This window comes from Ceratotherium simum, chromosome 11, assembly GCF_057802395.1.
Source record: "Ceratotherium simum simum isolate JZ-2026a chromosome 11, ASM5780239v1, whole genome shotgun sequence".
Taxonomy (NCBI): Eukaryota; Metazoa; Chordata; class Mammalia; order Perissodactyla; family Rhinocerotidae; genus Ceratotherium; species Ceratotherium simum.
In genome coordinates, this window is record NC_141910.1 from 56228131 (window position 1) to 56247436 (window position 19306).

Genomic DNA, 19306 nt, shown 5'->3' on the forward strand with positions numbered 1-19306 from the left:
TTGATAGGAGAGACTGTTTTATGCAAGGCAGCCTGCTATATAGTAGAAAGGGCCCTGGAACAAGACCCAGGAGACATGAGTTTGATTTCTGGCTCTGACATTCACCAGCTATGTGCCCCTTGAAATCAAATTAATCTTTGTATATCTCAGTCCCTTTTTAGTAAAGTGTTACAGAGACCAAATAAGAGAATGCATGTGAAGAGGTAATAAATTATAAGGCACTGCAAAAAGATGTTATCTATCTTGTTTTTGTACAGGTGCACATATATGTGTATTCTTCTAACCCACTGTTTTTTAACCGGGGGCAATTTTGCTTCCCAGGTGATATCTGGCAACATTTGGAGACATTTTTTATTGTCATCAGTGGATGGGGGGGTTATTGGTATCTACTGGGTGGAGACTAGGGATGCTGCCAAACATCCCACAGTCTTTAAACATCCTGCAGACAGTAGGGCAGTCTTTCACAACAAAGAAGGATCTATTCCAAAGCATCAAGAGTGCCAAAGTTCGGAAACCCTGATGTAGCCTTTTAACCAGTCAAAATTGCCTCAATGGGCAGCATCTTCCAGCGGCCTCTCTCTCATCCCCAGGTATGTCAAGCGACAAGGATCCCAAGACTGCTTTTCACCTTCTCTCTTCTAGTAATGCTCCTCTCTTTTCTCTCAGCAGCACCCTGCCTGCCCCCGCTACGCGAGATGCCTGCCCACAGGAAGGGCAGGATGCAAAACCTGCGCATAAATGGGCTAAAAGGCTGGCCCGACTGGGCAACCGGCGGATGGCCCGACTGGGCAACGGGCGGATCGCCCGCCAAGAGTCCGGGTCTAGTTTCTTAGAGAGAGGGAAGTTTTCTCTTCTCAGAGTGAGAGGTGGAACCGCGTTTCAAGCCAAACCGAAAGAAAGAGTAGTTTCTAGAGGCTCAAAGGAAAAGAAAATCTGATTTGCTGTCAGTAGCTTTAGAGGGGGAGGAGGAGAGAGAAGAGGGGGAGGGTTGGCTCTGGTCGGCCCCACCCCCTGGGCTGCTCAGAGTACAGCCGGCCGCTGCTGTCGCGGCCCAAGCAGTCCCAGGACTCCGCAGTTCTGCTCCAAGGACCCGCAAGGAGCGCAGGACCGCGCCAGGACCTGGAGCAGCGGAAAGGCCTGGCCGAGCGAGTAACTCACACGTACGCCGGCGAACAGGGCCAGGTGGGGGATCCCAACTCAGAGGGAGTGTAATTTGCCTCATGCTCTTCAGTGTTTTCCTGCTCCGCTGCATCCAAGCCCACTTCACGCTGTCCCAATCTGTGTCCTCCTTGTGGGGTCTGTCTGGAAGCTGCAGGGACGTCGGAGGAACAAGCGCGGGGGCGGGGGCAGGGGCAAGGTGGGGGGGCCAGACTTCCCGCAGACCGACCAAGGCCGCTGGCCGGCAGGGGGCGCTGCGCTCCTCAAAGAACCTCACCCTTCCTCCCCTTCTCTACCCTGTGTCTTCAGAGAACATGTTAGCTGTGCACTTTGACAAGCCAGGAGGACCAGAAAACCTCTACGTGAAGGAGGTGGACAAGCCGAGCCCAGGAGAGGGTGAAGTCCTCCTGAAGGTGGCGGCCAGCGCCCTGAACAGGGCGGACTTACTCCAGGTACCCAGGGGGTCAAGCAGTGGCTGGGACAGGGCAGGACTCCAGGGCCTTCGATAAACATTCACCAGACAGATGAAGGAATGACCTGGGACACTGCCAGTAACACTCATCATGAAGTGTGTGCAGAGTGTGTCCTGGGGGTTCTAAGGCAGAACCATTTAGCCTCCTGTTTACACAAAATACAGGGGTATTTGCAAAGCAGAATCCACCCTGTGTTAATCCATGGTCTGCTCAGACTTCCAGATAAGAAGGGAACTACCATTTGTTGAGGGAGTGTGTGTGTTAGGCCTTGCTGTATCTCATTTACTCCTCAGGCAACCTTGTTCATCATTGTTATTCTACAGATAAAGAGACTGAGGGTCAGAGAGGTTAAGCAATACCCCAAGGCCACAATACTAGTAATAGGGGGAGCTATGACTCAAATTGAGGTCTTAGTGGCTCCAAAGTTTGCACTGTTTCCACTCTGAGGTCCCAGAGCTGGCAGGGGGAAGTACTCTAACAATTTTCTTCTGTCTGCTACTTGGTGCGCTAAACTGGGCCAGCTGCATTGGTGGGGTAATTGAGAAATGTGCACCAGAATCACCTGGGGTACTTTTTCAAAATAAGCATGACCAGGACTCAGGCGTGTGCACACTGAAAAAGCTCCTGAAGTGTTCTGATGCACAATCCCTAGTTCAGTCCCTCTGGCCTAAAGCCTCTGGTCAGAGCTTCTGAGGACTGGGATGAGTGAGTACAGAGCCTGGCACTTGATATATGAGAACTACCATTAAGGAGTGAACAGTTTTGTTCCCAGTCCTGCTACTAATTTACTTTGAGACCTTGGACAAGGCATTTCTCTGCCCAGGTCTCAGTTTCTCCATTTGTAAAACAAGAAGTTTATATGAACTAAATAGGTAAGAACTCTACCAATTATGACATCTACTGATTATGTGACCTACAGTCTCTTATTTGCATAAAACAAATTACCTCTCCTCTCTCTTTTCCTTATAAAACTTGACTTTATCCTGAATTTTCTGTCTGATAAAAAGAGGGCCAGGAATGGTGACACACAGATTTCTGATCATGATCACCACTGACTGCACCCCTCTCTCTGCAGAGACAAGGCCAGTATGACCCACCCCCAGGAGCCAGCAGCATTTTGGGACTTGAAGCATCTGGACACGTGGCAGAGCTGGGGCCTGGCTGCCAGGGGCACTGGAAGATCGGGGACCCAGCCATGGTTCTGCTGCCCGGCGGGGGCCAGGCTCAATATGTCACTGTCCCTGAAGGGCTCCTCATGCCCATCCCAGCAGGACTGACCCTGCCCCAGGCTGCAGCCATCCCAGAGGCCTGGCTCACTGCCTTCCAGCTGTTACATCTCATAGGTGAGGAGGCCCCCCCCCACGCTCACTCCATACAGTGTGGCTCAGTTCCTTCATGACTCAGCCACCTCAAAATCCAGCAGTTGTCCAGGGCAATTTTGGCCTGGCCACCAAGCCACACCCAGACCCAGCACCTTACCCTACTATATATATACCACCAGTAGTATCAGGTCCTCATACCATGTTAGCAATGGCTTGATGTTGAGGTGAAAATCATGCTTAGCAGATAGAAGGCCTGGAAAGCACTAGATTGAAGGCCTGTACACATCATCACAGTGTAGGCCCAGCAGTAGTCCCAGCTTCTCAAAGTCATGGTGAGCTTCTCTCTGGGAGCCCTAGTGCAGCAGAAAGGGGCCATTCAATCAACTCTTTTATTCTTCCCCAATCCCACTGAGGCCAGCCAAGAGCTCACATGAGGAGCCTAAGAAGACTTGGTCCCTGCCTTTAGGGAGCTCAGTGTAATTGAGAAGACAACACATACTCAAGAATTAGACAACCATAGAGTTCGTAAGGGTGGCCCTGTCTCTGACTACAATAGAAGCTCAAGATGGGAAAATTTGGTGTGGGCAAGGGTGGTCAGAGAAGGCTTTCTGGAAGAGAAGGTAGGTGGAGTTGTGATGGAGAGAAGGCAGGCCAAAGTGGCCTAAGAAAGAGTGTCAAAGTGAGATCAGCTACTCCACTCAGAAGTGAAGGATGACAATTATCGTTTATGAAAGATGAGGCTGGGACTAGATTGTGGTGGCCTTGAATGGCAAGCTGTCTGGACTTGATGCAAAAGCCAGTTGAAAATCACTTTACATTTTGAGGAGAAAGTGACATAATGAAAGCTCCATTTTAGGAGGAGGAGCCTGGTGGCTGTGCATGGTACCTGGATGAGTGAGACTAGCTAGAGGCCAGTGTCAGACTGAAGAGGGACTGGTTCCAGGTGGTGACAGTGGGAATGAAGGTTATTCTTACTTATCTGGGTATAGGTCAGAGATGTGTGGTTTGGTATTATTTCATAGGTAAACCAGAGATTATGGATGTGTCTGCTAATAAGTGTTTCAAAAGGTTATTTCCCACTTTGACCAGAAGCAGTAAGACAAAAAAAGAACTGTCAATACATTCTCTTAAGAGCAAGAGATTTGGCATTTGGTGGTCCCAGGGCCAGGTGATCATGGTAGAATATGCCTGTGTGGAGAACATGTAGCAGTTGCAAAGTAAAGAGAATGGTTCCTGTACTTTCTGTCACAGGAAACATTCAGGCTGGAGAATCTGTGCTAATCCACGCAGGAGCAAGTGGTGTGGGCACAGCTGCCATCCAGCTCACCCGGATGGCAGGAGCTACTCCTCTAGTCACAGCTGGCTCCCAGCACAAGCTTCAAATAGCAGAAAAGCTTGGAGCAGCTGCTGGATTCAATTACAAAGAAGAGGATTTTTCTGAAGCGACACTGAAATTCACCAAAGGTAAACAACAGTTTCTGCAGCTCAGCAGAAATTTCAGAGATGATTAAATAAAATTCTCACCAGCCTCAAGGTTGCCAGTGCTCTGGATCTGTCTTGCCTCTGCTAAATGCACAACAGCTGCTCTGGCCAAATTCTAGTACTCTGGTGTTTGACCACTGGAGACAGGCAGGCAGTATTTAGGACTAAAATGGTTTCTGTGGGCATTCTTGTAAGTAATATTATTTATACACATCTTAGAAACTAGATAATCACACAGAGTTGGCTTGGAATTACCCAGCACCTCTTCTTCCCAACCAGCCACTCTACCGTGAATTAACAGGAGGCGTGGGGCAGACACCAACTGGGAGCTGGTCACAGTAGGGTTGGGGTGGTAGCTCCCTAAATGAGTGAGTAGATGTGCATGCTTCTGTATTCAAAAGCCAAATCTGTATATTTGTGGCTCATCCCTTTCCATTTTTCCACATAAGTCGAAAAAGAGAGATGAAACCAAAGCTAGCAAAGCTACGATTCAGACAACCCAGTGCAGACACTTCATAACTTAGATGTGAACAACTAGCCTGCCCTGTAGCTTAGAGGGATCTCCCCTGTTTTGTTCTCACTCATGCCTGGGTGCCAGTGGGGTCTCTACTTATGTGGGGGTCAGGGGAAATACCAGATCTTGGTGTTGCCCCATTTCCCTCTTGCTGTGGCTAGGGATCATAAAAGATGAACCAGAGCACACATGGATGATAAGAGTTCAGCTCCCTAAACTCTATTTACAACAATGTTTCTATGAGCAATGTTTCTAATTCCCACCTATAGATTTACCACTTGCACTTGTATTTATTTATACCCATACATCCACAAATATACCATAGAATCTTATTTTGCACCAAGCTTTCTGTGTCTGACTAGCATTACAAATCTGTGTTTCATGTGTAAGGCGCTGGAGTCAACCTTATTCTAGACTGCATAGGTGGATCCTACTGGGAGAAAAATGTCAAGTGCCTGGCTCTTGATGGTCGCTGGGTTCTCTATGGTCTGATGGGAGGAGCTGACATCAGTGGGCCTCTCTTTTCAAAGCTGCTTGCTAAACGAGGAAGTCTGATCACCAGTCTGCTGAGATCTAGGGACAAAAAGGTGAGTGATGAGTGAAAAAAAACATGTGATTTAACTATTATCCAGGAAAGTGTGATTCATTTATATAACCCAGAGAAAGGATGATCTGTCACATCTTAAGTTAGGGAGCTATGTAGAAACCTGCCCCCTTCTGGATAAATGGGTAACCCATTTTCACAGAACTAATTAAAATTGGTCAATAGAAGCCTCAACATCTTGGAAAGAGGGTAGCTAATACTTCATATATTACTTAAACTTTCTAACAGAATGAACAAAGCATTGACCACATTAGGAAGTATTTCTAATAGTTCCAAGACTTTGTTTTCAAAGGCAGAACTCCTCTCAGTGTGCTAAGCAACCCTCTTAGGTAAGTAAGGTTAGTAAGCCTCTACCTTCAGCAGATATGTTCCTGAAATTGCTGTATGGCATTCTAGCAGGCACCAGCTTTGGGAGTGTTTCCCAAAATAGGATTTCACACCTGCTGGGGGATAGCAGAGCTTAAGCATCCCTTTTGAACTAAGCCTATGTAAGTCCTGTCTGTGGCTCCTCCTGCTTGAAGCCTTTACTTAAACAGCCTTCAGCTGTCATTGCCACTATTTTACTGTAGGCTTCAGTCTGGTCCGGAACAGAGGTTACACAAGTGGAGACATGCACACACGTGCTGATAGTGAAGTGGTTAGTCCCCTGTGTGCTTTTCAGATGTGTACACGTTTCAGAGCACAAAGGCTAAGCAGGATGGGGAAGGCCTCTGTCCAGGCTGATGGTCTCCTTTTCCTTATCTCAGTACAAGCAAACGCTGGTGAAGGCTTTCACAGAACAAATTCTGCCCCACTTCTCCACCGAGGGCCCCCAACGTCTGCTGCCGGTTCTGGACAGAATCTGCCCCGTGACTGAAATCCAAGAAGCCCATGTGTACATGGAGACTAACAAGAACGTGGGCAAAATCGTCCTGGAGCTGCCCCACTGAAGGAGGAGGGGGCACGGACAGCACAGGACACGGCTATCTCAAGCCTTCCCAGAGCAAACTTGGAGATTCACCGTACGCAGGCAAGAGACCGGGTGTTACTCCGGGCCCGCGTGTAACCCACCGGTCCTCCCCCGGCCTTGTCACGTGAGCCGTGTATAGCCGGTCTAAGGAAATAAAGAGAATGGATTTGACAGGCGGCCGGCTCACTATGGACGGCCCCAGCGCGCGGACTGAGGCCGCCGGGGCGGGGGTGAGGTGGGCGTCGGGGCGGGCGTCGCCGCGGGGTTTACAGGAGAGGCCCGATCAGCTGATGCTCCACTTCAGGGGCTGCGCCAGGGCCGGGCGCTCCGGGCATGGGTACAGCGTCGGCCGCCAAACAACCAGTCGGGACCCTGTAGGCTCCGCTTTGCGCGCTGCCAGAGCCCTGGCCACCCACGCGTCCTCCAGACGCGCCGCAGCCCCGGAGCCCACGCCAGGCCCTGCCCTCTCCCGCAACTCACCTGGGGTAGCCACACCTCGCCGCGCTCTCCTCAGGCCCCGCCCCCTCCAGCCAGCTTCCTGTGCTCAGGGCCGCCCGGCCGGAACACCTCCCCTTCGTGAGCCCAGGCCCCGCCCCTTCCGGCCCAGAGGTCGGAAGCGTCTTAGATCCTCGACTTTCAACCTTCCGGCCGCATCTTTATCTCAGGATCGTTCTGCCCCGGAGTCTTTTCGAAAAGGGATATACGTCAGCACGTCTCGGCGTGAAACGGCGACGTTCCGGCGTGTTAGAAAGCTTCCGGCGGAGCCTGGATGTTGATGTCCCGGGTCTGAGGCCGTGTTGCGCTCGAAGCTGAGCGAGCTCCGGAGGTGTCGGAGGAATTCCAGTGTTTGCTGCGGTAACCTCATCAGCCCGCCAAGATGGCGATGCAAGCGGCCAAGAGGGCGAACGTGAGTATCGGGGCCTCTGCCGAGGACGGGGAGGACTTCGCTGCTGGACTTGCTCAGGGGCGTGGACCTACGCGTTCTCGCCCCTCCTCGGTTCCCAGGGCGGAGAAGCCCAGCATTTACTATCTTGTCACAGGGGATTCCGTCCTGGCCCATCCTTACCGATATGCTCGTTGAGCCACCTTTCCGCCCCTACCCCTTTTGAGAGTTCCTTCAGTCTCTTATCCTAGTGTCAGTGATGGTAGTAGCCCGAGCTTTTGTTGCTTGACCTGCACCTAGGACCTGGCGTCAGAATCTTCTCCGAGGTCCAAAAGTCAATAGCATAGATGAGTCCCCAGTAAATAACTTAATAGTTCACAGGCAACTGGAGCCTGGGATTCTCCTCAGGTCATGGAGCTTTTGGGATTCTTCATTAATGTTTTAGTTCAACGTAGTTTTGAGCACCTTCCATGTACCAGACTTGGGAGATAGGAAACAATTCATCAGTTAATTTTATTGAACACCTATTATATGCCAGACGCTAGTCTCCGTTTTGGGGATACAGCCGTGAATAAAACAAAAAGCCTTTTGCATAAGATTTTAATGATGGAGTGGGGTATTATGGAAACCTAAAAGAAAGTGTCTCAAGAAAGAGAGAGTGGTCAGCTGTAGGATGCTGAGAGGTATAGCATGATGGAGACAGATAATTAGACATGGCGAGATGGAGAATTTTGGTAACCTTGATGATGATCATTTCAGTGGATGAAAACTTGGTTGCAGTGAGATGAAAAGAGTGTGGAAGTTGAGAAAATGGAGACAGCTCTTTCCACAAGTTTTCGTGTAAATAGGGAAGTAGAGAAATTGGATGATAGTTGACTTTTATCTTTTTTAAGATGTGTGATTTGGTGTTTTTGTGTGAAAGAGTATGTGTATTTGTATGCCAGTGGGAATGATCCAGGTGAGTGGAGAAACTGATGATGTAGGACAAAGATGGGTAAAACTCAGAAGTGAATGTTTTGAGTAGGTGAAGGTTGCCATAGTCATGAGAGGGAAAGTGGTGGATGTGGCTGAATGTAGATTAGTGGGTTTAGTGATACGAATATAAGGCACTTACCATTTCGTCACATCTATTTTCTCCAATAAGCAAGAGCCAAGGTCATCTCCTGGGATGGGCAGGCAAGAGGATACAGCCCAACTTAGGTTAGAGGGAGTGGTGGTGGTAAGGTTTGAGGAAAGAAGACAAAGTGTGATACAGTGTCTTGCAGAGTGAGAAAGCAGATTTACTGGAGAAGTCTATTATGATTGGCAGTGTTGATCATCTGTTTGAACTTAATCTTGAATCATAAAATCTAAAACTTTATTATACTTATTTGTTTATCAGTTGTCACGACTACTAGTTTGAGAGCAAGGAATAAGTATCTTATTCTTCCATTTATGCAACACAGCTTAGTTCCTGAAATAGTTGCCAGTTTAATAAATAGTTATTAAGCAAATTAATGTCCAGTATGTAATTAAATATGTTAATAAGGAGCACAGGAGTGAAATCTGGATGGGAGATAACATGTTTGAGAATCATCAACTTACTATGGAAACCATGTGTGTGGTTAAGAGACCAAAGAGAGTACAGAGTTTCGGGGAGTATACAAAGAGTCAAGAAGTCTAAAGATAAAACAGTGTGGAAGAGCATATTTTAATGGCAAGGAAGACTGAGAAGAACTAGCCAGAGAGTTAGGAGGAAGCCAAGGAAATAGTGTCAAGAATAGTCAAGAAGGTAATAGTCAGCAGTGTCAGAAGGCTCAGAGCAGTTAAATATGATGAGAATTGAGCGCTGCAATTAAAAGGTCTTAGTGAGTAAAAGCACTTGAGTGGAGTGCTGGGGTGGAAGCTAGACTGTGATAGGTTGATGAGTGTCAGTGTAGAATATGAGGCAGTGAACCCACACTTCCTCTTTCCTGATGCTTGACAGAAGAAAAAAACAAGCAAGATAGGATAATAAGTAGAGAAGTGATAAGTTCAGGGAAAGCAGACACCTTGTCTTTTTTCCTTCACTGTGTAATCTTAATACCTAGCCTGCTGTATACATAAAGAAGGCACTCAGTAAATATTTGTTGAATGAATGAAGAGGGATCGAAATAAGTATTTTTGTGTGTGTGTAAGGATTGGCAGGACATAAACAACTTCTCTCCTGAGGAGTAGAAGAAAGCCAATGGTGAGGGAAAGGCTGTAAATTTCTGGAGAGGAGATCATTGATACAACACGTTCCTGAGAAGAGTCATCAGTGGGAGTTTTATTGTCTAGCAGACAGGAACAGCTCCTTTTGTTCTTGCCCCACACAAGTCTGAGGCACTGGGGACTTTTCAGTGAGGCTGGAAGTCCTCGTTGAGCTGTAGGAACTGAAAGCCTGGGTGGTGTAAGAGCCCCTTATTAGTCCCTACTACTAGTCTACTAGTCTTCCCTAAAAGCGGTGCCCAGTTGCTTTTCCAAAGAGCATGCCATTTTCAGTAATATCAGATTATAATTCTTGGGGTTTTTTTTTATTATGTATTGTTTTCTTATGTATCACTGAGAATTTTTTTTAAACAGTAGCACTCCTGCCCCTTATTATAATGACAATACATTTTTCTCATTTTAGATTCGACTTCCACCTGAAGTAAACCGGATTTTGTATATAAGAAATTTGCCATACAAAATCACAGCTGAAGAAATGTATGATATATTTGGAAAATATGGACCTATTCGTCAAATCAGAGTGTGAGTCTTACTGAGATGTGAAATGTCAGAAAATGATTGCATAATCTGTAATCTCAGAATTATAGCTGGCAGTTGGGCCACCATGTGTGGCTTGACAGGCTGTGCAAGGCGGCAGCCCTAACTAAGAGCCAAGAGACAGATTGAAATAAGGGAGATGAGATTTTTTGTGTGTGTGGCAGAAAAATACCTACTGAGACCCTCGTGATCCTGCTCAATGAGAGCCAAAAACAGTAGTTGAGAAATTATAGACAGCGTGAAGTAGTGATGAATGGTTTGAGGGGAATGGATGGGAAGAGAAGGAACTAACATTTGTTGCATACCTACTATTTGTAAAGTCAAGTACTAGACTTTTTTTATATGTGTTAACTTGAATTTTCTCAACAATCTTAACTGTCTCCTTTACTGACTCCAGAATTTCTGGATAAACTGAGTAAAAGAGTATAATGGTAACTGGAAAAAATGACTTTTTTCAACTATAGCTTTCTATTGAAGATTTTAAAATATGGAGGAAATAATTACAGCAAGAATTCGTGTTTTAATTTAATCTAAAGATTGGGGTTCATACCTTCAAATGATATTTATTGAACATCTACTGAATGCCATTTGTTGTAATAGGTGCTTTTATTTGCATCACCAACATTACAGCCCTGTGTGGAGCTGATAGTGTGTCTGTTATACAGATGAGGCTACCAAAGCCCAGAGAATAAGAGTACCTTTCTAGCTTCACACAGCTGTTTAGTGATAAAATCTTCTGATTAGAAATTGAATCTCTACACTACACAGTACCATAGCTGCTGTCACTCTACCTAGTATAAATGGGCTGATTACCTAAAAGTCCATCTGAGGATGTCTAAGGTTTTTATTTTCAGTTAGAATATCTCTTTCTTAATAAATTTTCTTCTATGACCTAAGAGCTCCTTCTTGGCTTTTAGAACTCTGTGAGATCTTGAAGACTCTCCTTTTGAATGATCACTGTCCGTCCAGAAAGTAAACCAAGAGCTAGAAATAGATCATCATTGGTACTCAAATGGAGATGAAAAGGAAGTGGTATAGACCAGTTTTCCCTTTTAGGAAGTCTCAGTCCTTTGAGTATTTGATAAAAGCTTTGGACCTTTTCCACAGAAGAATACACACAACATTTGGTATATGATTACAGGGGATATATGGACTGTAGGTTAAGAAACCTTGTTCTAGACGTACAAGAAAGGTGTACAGAAGAGCCCCTGATTTGGAGATCAGGAGACAAGATTCTCCTTCAGGCCCTGTGGCTAGCCATGTGACCCTAGACACATTGCGTGGCTTTTTTGGTTTTCTGTCTGGATGGACAGTACCTGTCAGCTTATAACATGGAGGCAGCATGATAAATTTACTGGATTGGTTATAAGACCTAGCTTCAAATACTCACTGGGCACTTGCCAGTCCTGTGAAACTGGGCAAAATATGTAACCCCTCTGAGCTTCAATTATCTATGAAACATAATCTTCCTAACTTAGTGTCTTAAAAGAATCTTAATGAGGATCAAATTAGATAGTGCCTGTGAAAGCACTTTGTTTCAAGTATTTCCTTCCCAGTGTGCTAGCCACCCCTTCTCTACGCTCTTATAGCACCTTCTATGAACTTCTCTTCTTGCTGTTAACACATGGTTTTGCTGTTGACTGTGTACTCACTTGTCTCTCCTGCCAGCCTATGAGCTCCTCCAGGGCAGGTACCATATATTCTTTTTGCTTTGTGTTGACAGTTCTTGTGCCTGATAACATGTTAAGCACCCATTTTTTTTTTTTTTTTTTTTTTTGGTGAGGAAGATCAGCCCTGAGCTAACATCCGTGCTAATCCTCCTCTTTTTGCTGAGGAAGACCAGCTCTGAGCTAACATCTATTGCCAATCCTCCTCCTTCCCCGCCCCCCCAAAGCCCCAGCAGATAGTTGTATGTCATAGTTGCACATCCTTCTAGTTGCTGTATGTGGGACACGGCCTCAGCATGGCCGGAGAAGCGGTGCGTCGGTGCGCGCCTGGGATCCGAACCCGGGCCGCCAGTAGTGGAGCGCATGCACTTAACCGCTAAGCCATGGGGCCGGCCCCAAGCACCCAATGTTTTTAAGTAAATGAATAATATAGAAAATGCTGGTGTGGTTGTGGTTAATTTATCAAGGTATTACAAAATTTATTGATAGTTCACAAAAAAATAAGAGATGCCTACATCAGTGAAGTTAGAGAATGTTTCCGAAAGCCAAGACGAAAGGACAGTGATAAAGCAGTGGCGTCTTTAGAAGAGTGCAGAGTAGCTCAGGGCCTTTGTACTTCCAGTCCCTCCATCTGGAATGGTTTTCACCCAGCTCATCTCATATCTGGCTCCTCATTCTTCAGTCTCAGCTTCAATGTCAGAAAGGTTTTCCCTGACCACCCTAGCTCAAGCAGCCCCCTGTCCTTCCAATAATCTCTGTCACTGCTCTCTACTTCTTTTATAATATTTCCCAGGAACTATAATTATTTTGTGTGTATTTATTTATTTATTTATTTAATGTCTTTCTCTCGCTTGAATAGGGCTCCTTGAGGGGAAGAATGATGCTTGTCTTTTTCGCTATTGTATTTCCGTAGCCTGTCACATAGAAAGAACACAATATCTATTTGTTGAATAAATTCATATAAGTTTGTTGTGCAGGAACTTGTCTAAATTATAGATTGAGAAAGAGATCTTTTCTGTTCCATAGCTGTGATCATGCTTTATGGCATACTTGGCACCTAGCACTCGGGTGACCAGCCTTTCCAGTTTGCCAGGACCAAGGGCTTTTCTGGGACCTGGACTTTTCAGTGCTAAAACCTGGACAGTCTTGGGCAAACTGGGATGATTGGTCACCTTACCTGGCATGTAGCAGACACTTGGTGCTCTGAACTTTTTAAAGCCCTTTCATACTTGTTACTTCTTTTAATTCTGAAAACCACATGTAGAGTAGAGCAGGTGGTAGAGCCTGATGTCACTATTTGACACATGAAGGAACTGAAGCTCAAAGAGGTTAAGTTACATGATTAGGTTTTCTTATTCCTACTCTAAGCTTTTACCACCGATCAAGAAAATAATGTTGGCTCAGTGCCTAACATATAGTAAGTACCAAGTACATGCTTTTAAAAATTAAAATTATAATGCAGTTCTTAAGATATTAGGTTGATAATTAGGAGCTGGGCCACTTAAGATGGAGAGTCTTTAAAATGGGGTTATTGCCTATCCCTATTCTGTTTCCTAAGAAGATGCAAGAGGAAGAAAGAAAGATGCTTTTGTTTTGTTTTGTTAGCTTCCTGGAGAAAGGATGTGTGAGAGAATGGATAGGAGAAAGTAGATCGCCACCCTTCAAATGCTTATTAGCACTTGCTGTGTGCATAGCACTGTGGGAGTAAAATGAAATATAAGACCATATTTGCCCTTAAGGAACTTAAAATCTTGTTAAGTTTTTATATTTTTATTCCAAAGGAAAAATTAGGTAGACTTATGGGGGAAATCTTCGGGACAATGTTTTTTCCTTTGGGTAGCCTTCAACTTTCATACCTAATGTGTTCTTGAAAATGATTAAAAGTCAAAAGTCTGCAAGTTGTGAGACTATCCCCAGAGAGTAAAGAATATTATAAAATGCCTCATCAGGCCCATGCAGCCTGACAAAGTGAGAGCATTCGATGACACTAGCACCCTCCATCCACCCCAGCACCCTATACCTATCACTTCCCCTTTTCTGGGAAGCACAGGCTCTGACTGGGGCCCAGGACTGCAGTCTTGTTCTAGATCAAATCTAGGCAGGTGCCTCCCTTTCTCGTAGGCCTGCTGCCTTTCCTTAACCGTATGCAGGGACTATCACAGATGGAGTGTCAGCCCACAGTCTTAGGTCTTACTCCACAGTTGCACTGAGTGACTGGGACTTTCAGCCACTGGAGGCAAGGGGTCCATCTTTATCATACCACAGCATGAGTTGAGTGGGTCCTGTGCCTGTTGTCCTCAATGACAAGCACATGGCCATCTGCTGCCTGCAATTTGTTGCCCCTCACTCTTCCCTTCCTCCTCCCCTAATGGAAGCTAGTGAGGTGAAGAGAGCACGTGGCAAGAAACACCTACCCAAGAAGCAGCCCCATATCTGTGAGCAAAGTCCAGCTGTCACTTCCAGCTGCCTTCCAGCATTCTGCTCTAGCTCGCAGATAACCCCACCCACAAGCACACTTCTACCACAATCTCTCCAGTCCTTTTCCCGAGCCAAACGGGGCTGTGTAATGCATGAGAGCACAGATTGTATTAAAAATGAATGTATGGGCCGTGGCTTAGTGGTTAAGTGCTCGCGCTCCGCTGCTGGCGGCCTGGGTTCGGATCCGGGGCATGCACTGACGCATTGCTTCTCCGGCCATGCTGAGGCCGCGTCCCACATACAGCAACTAGAAGGATGTGCAGCTATGACATACAACTATCTACTGGGGCTTTGGGGGAAAAAAATAAATAAAATTAAATAAAAAAGAAAAATGAATGTATGGGGGCCGGCCCCGTGGCGTAGCGGTTAAGTGCATGCGCTCCGTTGCTGGCGGCCCGGGTTCGGAACCCTGGGCGCGCACCGACGCACCGCTTGTCAGGCCATGCTGTGGTGGCGTCACACATAAAGTGGAGGAAGATGGGCATGGATGTTAGCTCAGGGCCAGTCTTCCTCAGCAAAAAAGAGGTGGATTGGCATGGATGTTAGCTCAGGGCTGATCTTCCTCAGAGAAAAAAAAAGAATGTATGAAAGTAGGGAGCTGACTGTATTGCATTTTAAAAAGGCAGCGAACCTAAGAAAAGTGGATGAAACTACATTAACTCTCTCTTTACATTGGAAGACATCCTTTCTTGGCGATAAAGGATGATGGTTGACTGTTTTCTTATATATACATATATATATATATATAAAATTTATAATTTTGCCATACTCTTGGTAGGGGCTTCCCTCCCACCCCACCCCCTAAAGACACAAAATAGGTTTTCTTTCTTTCTTCTTTTTTTTTTTTTATGAGGAAGATCAGCCCTGAGCTAACATCCATGCTAATCCTCCTCTTTTTGCTGAGGAAGACCAGCTCTGAGCTAACATCTATGGCCAGTCCTCCTCATTTTTTTCCCCCAAACCCCAGTAGATAGTTGTATGTCATAGTTGCACATCCTTCTAGTTGCTCTATGTGGGACGCAGCCTCAGCATGGCCGGAGGAGCAGTGCGTCGGTGCGCGCCCCGGATCCGAACCGGGGCCACCAGTAGTGGAGCTCACGCACTTAACCGCTGAGCCACGGGGCCGGCCCCAGGTTTTATTTCTATGTATTTGATAAACCTTATCAAATATTGCCTAGAAACATTTATTTCCTACATTGATGGAGATCATCTTGTCTTTAAGAATTGAAACTAAAATTAGGTTGAAGAAGAAAATCTAAATTTTTAGAAACAAGAGACTAGTTTCCAGGTAATAATGTGGTAAATAATTAAACTATTGGTTCTGCTGCATAAATGCACAGTAAGAAAAAACCCATTCTAGGCATTGCTAACTAATAAGAGCCATCACTCCTAGGTACTGTACTTTCCTGTGTGAAACTGAAGATTGGTTCTTAGTATGAGAAGTAGGAAAGTAGAACAGTGAACATGAAGACTGTGGAAGTTTCAAGCTAGTTCTTTGCCGCTGTTGCTTTAGGAGCTGTATGAGTATTCTTGATATAACAATAAGTTTAACCTGTAGCTATTTTACTTAAAATAAAAACAAAAATTACCTAATTTGAGAAATTATAGGCTTATCCGGCATACTTATCCATAATGTTTATTTCCTCTAATAGTTTTCAGGTAAATGTGTATTTTAATTAAGTCTGATTCAACTCTTCAGGGGGAACACGCCTGAAACGAGAGGAACAGCTTATGTGGTCTATGAAGACATTTTTGATGCCAAGAATGCATGTGATCATCTGTCAGGATTCAATGTTTGTAACAGATACCTCGTGGTTTTGTACTATAATGCCAACAGGGTAAGTATAGCCACGGTTGCATGGGGAGCCCATGTAAGAATTAGTGTAGAACTGTACCATTAGGGGAGATGTGTACTGAGTTCTTTTCTGGCTAGTGCTAGTGGTGAAATTCATTCGACTGTAGATTGGTAACTGTTAACTTTGGTGCTTACCACATTTTCAGGCATTTCAGAAGATGGACACAAAGAAGAAGGAAGAACAGTTGAAGCTTCTCAAGGAGAAATATGGCATCAACACAGATCCACCAAAGTAAAAGTTTTCTGTATTTTCATTTTGGACTAAAACCCATGAATGACAACCACCACCCTTATTTTGTTTTTAATTAATACTGAATATTGTGATTTCTTGAGATTCAAAATGTCCTGCTCGAAACTTTGATATATGTTAGAAGATATTATGTTAATAAACATATAGCTTTTTGTAAAACATGTCAGTGTTTTCTCCTGAACTTTCCCTTCCTGTTTTGAGACCAGGAAAAAAAAAAAAAAAAAAAACCCAGCAGTTGCACCATATCAAGAATTGTTTGATGGTGAGTGGTCCTAAGGACTGAGCTTCTTGAGGACAGGGACCTTTTTGTATTCTTAATGTCTCCAGTGTCCAGTCCAGTGCTGAGCCATAAAAGGAACTTGGTAGAGTATTGTCATATATTGAATGTCTATTAATAATGAAATCTTCATAACAAGTCTGAAGGTAGGTATCTCCCTTTTACAGATAAAGAAACCAAAACTTATCATGTTGGTTGAATGAATAAATTGCCTACATAAAAAGCTGCTGTAACATCAGCCAGTTATTAACTATGTGAGTACATTTGAATAATATTGTTTTACAGTTAACAAAACACCTTTGTCAATATGGGTACCCTTGTCCTTAGAATAGAGGTCTGTTCTAGAAATGGCCATTCAGATGACAGCACACTGTTAGAAATTTGAGAGTAAACTACTTGGGTAGTGGTGTTGTTGTTACATGTTTAAGATTATGTAGTCTTTCCCTTTAGTTAATAAGTGTCTGTGTATTTTGGACCTTAGGTCACAGTATATCTTTGCCATAAATAAAATACTTAATGCTTATTCTTATAATCATGAGCTCCCATGGCATGGAAATAGTATGGTTATTGCCACATTCATCATAGCTTGGCAGCTTGGAGGAGATAGCTATAATTTTCTTTTTATAGTTTAGGCATGGGCCAAATGGAAAAACATGGACTAATTGTTTTGTATATAACTATAACCCAAAATCAATTTGAAGGGTACAAGCACTGAATCGTTTAAACAGACAAAAAGCATCTCTTCTACTTTTAAATGCATTTAGCTTTGAAATCTATCATTACTTTAAGAAAACAGGCTATTTTATATTTTTGTACTGTCTTCTCAAAGCCTACTATTGAAAATGAAGAAATAAGTATTTATTAATTATGTCTGAGTGCTTTTTGAAAGCACTGTAAAGTAGAAGGAGTCATTTCTAAGAAGGGCAGGCAGATGACAGAGGATCCACGGCTGTAATTTCTTGTGAATGCTTTTATGAATTCTTTTTAAATTTTGTAATGTACAGTGTGCCTTTAGGTATTTACAAATGTAAAAAGAAGTTTCTCAAAGACTTTTTTGTAAGGGGAAAACAAATTAGACTTTCTTATAGTGTCGTTTGTCTAAATCGCAGACTGGCTTCCCTTTAGTCTAGTTGTTTTAAGTTAATAACAAGGGGACATTCCTTCTATTGATAGTTATGGCCAGTCCGTCATTTGGATTAATATATCTCTTAGTTGAATTTCTTGACCTGAAGTTGAGTTTAAAAAATGCCCTCTAGGGCCGGCCCCGTGGCTTAGCGGTTAAGTGCGCACGCTCCGCTGCTGGCAGCCTGGGTTCGGTCCCAGGCGCGCACCGAAGCACCGCTTCTCCGGCCATGCTGAGGCTGTGTCCCACATACAGCAACTAGAAGGAGGTGCAGCTATGACATACAACTATCTACTGGGGCTTTGGGGGAATAAATAAGTAAATAAAATTATTAAAAAAAAAAAATGCCCTCTAATTTTTCAGAAATTTTGTAGCCTATCTCAGTTAAGTTACAAGAACTTTAACTCAGTGGACAAATATTGAGCACCTACTCCTTGCCATTCGGTATGTGCTAAGATGCTGAGGACATAGTTAGCATCGGTCCTCTGCACCAGACATCTAAGGCTCAGTTGTTCACACTGCTTTTAAGAATACAGGGGATGATTGTGTCCACATGCATGTATGTGCATACACATGTGTGCCAGAGCTGCTTTACATTCATCTAGGTTAAATTCGAGTTTCTAAGATTTTGTATGAATAAAGAATTCATTGACTGAAAGTTTGAAAATGACTGAGAGGAGTGACATAGATCTCATTGTCACTCTCCTGCTTAATAACTTGCAGTGGTTCTCACAGGACAATGTCCAGACTCTTCAGCATAGTGCATCACAATTTTCTGCATTATCTTTTAAGAATGCCAGTAAAGCAGGGCCTGCAGAGCCTAGCCTATCCTCTCCAAGTGCCAGCCAGTAGGTATTTGCTTCTTTTTTTTTTTAGTCAGTGTCTCCTATTACCACCTAGGCTATAAATACTCTAGACTGAGATCTTTTATATGACTCCATAATGGGCACCTGAGATGGTCCTTGGTGCCAGGTTTAATTATCCTATTGGTGTCACAGCAGAAAACACGAATATGTCTTGTATACAGGCTGAGTTCTGAGAAATTATCATAGACATGTGTCATCAAGGAAAGCTGGGAACCAAGACATTCTGAAGGAAATACCCCAAAGTGCTGGTCTGGCCCCACGATAGAGGTGAGCCCAGGGACCGGGTGATTAACAGCAAAGCAGCCTCTTTCTCATTTCATTTTCTCCATCTTAAAGCACTGCCTCTTCATTAACTCCTCAATCCTCAGCAGAGGAATACAACCGGGACTTCTTAAAGACAAAAGGGGTAAATGAAATAGCCAAGATGATGTGGCCCTGTATCATCTGTATCATATATATGACATCATGTGACCTGCATCAATGAGTCTATGAAGGAAATTAATAGCACCTGTTACTAGCCCCTCACTCCTCAATCTTGAAACAATTCCAAGTCATCACTGACAGAATAACCCTGACTATGGCTAAGAGCTTTTCTCACCTGTGCCAACTAAAAGAAAAATCTCTTAGCCACATTGTCCC

General features: G+C 44.5%; 2 protein-coding genes across 3 annotated transcripts; both read left to right on the plus strand.

Annotated features, from left to right (window-relative positions):
* The first annotated feature begins 1028 nt into the window (after positions 1-1028).
* On the plus strand, positions 1029-6708 carry TP53I3 (tumor protein p53 inducible protein 3). 2 transcript variants are annotated; one of them, XM_087437088.1, is made up of 6 exons: positions 1029-1160; positions 1468-1610; positions 2707-2974; positions 4205-4417; positions 5340-5536; positions 6300-6708. In XM_087437088.1, the coding sequence occupies exons 2-6, from the start codon at positions 1473-1475 to the stop codon at positions 6480-6482; spliced, it is 999 nt and encodes a 332-aa protein (XP_087293214.1). In that variant the 5' UTR covers positions 1029-1160; positions 1468-1472; the 3' UTR covers positions 6483-6708. The 2 variants fall into 2 exon arrangements, with proteins under 2 accessions (XP_087293214.1, XP_004418342.1); XM_004418285.3 differs by having other exon boundaries at positions 1030-1182.
* Positions 6709-6999: 291 nt separating this feature from the next.
* SF3B6 (splicing factor 3b subunit 6) lies at positions 7000-16562 on the plus strand. The gene is made up of 4 exons (XM_004418286.3): positions 7000-7409; positions 10018-10136; positions 15996-16134; positions 16298-16562. The coding sequence occupies exons 1-4, from the start codon at positions 7380-7382 to the stop codon at positions 16385-16387; spliced, it is 378 nt and encodes a 125-aa protein (XP_004418343.1). The 5' UTR covers positions 7000-7379; the 3' UTR covers positions 16388-16562.
* The last annotated feature ends 2744 nt before the right edge of the window (positions 16563-19306 follow it).

What these genes read in the sequence shown, in the direction of transcription:
- TP53I3 (XM_087437088.1), top strand. Translation starts at nt 1,473, where the DNA reads ATGTTAGCTGTGCACTTTGACAAGCCAGGAGGACCAGAAAACCTCTAC. An exon ending in CCAGCTGTTACATCTCATAG is followed by an intron (nt 2,975 to 4,204) that starts GTGAGGAGGCCC and finishes TTTCTGTCACAG; the next exon opens with GAAACATTCAGGCTGGAGAA. An exon ending in TGAGATCTAGGGACAAAAAG is followed by an intron (nt 5,537 to 6,299) that starts GTGAGTGATGAG and finishes TCCTTATCTCAG; the next exon opens with TACAAGCAAACGCTGGTGAA.
- SF3B6 (XM_004418286.3), top strand. Translation starts at nt 7,380, where the DNA reads ATGGCGATGCAAGCGGCCAAGAGGGCGAAC. An exon ending in CCTATTCGTCAAATCAGAGT is followed by an intron (nt 10,137 to 15,995) that starts GTGAGTCTTACT and finishes TCAACTCTTCAG; the next exon opens with GGGGAACACGCCTGAAACGA. An exon ending in TGTACTATAATGCCAACAGG is followed by an intron (nt 16,135 to 16,297) that starts GTAAGTATAGCC and finishes CCACATTTTCAG; the next exon opens with GCATTTCAGAAGATGGACAC.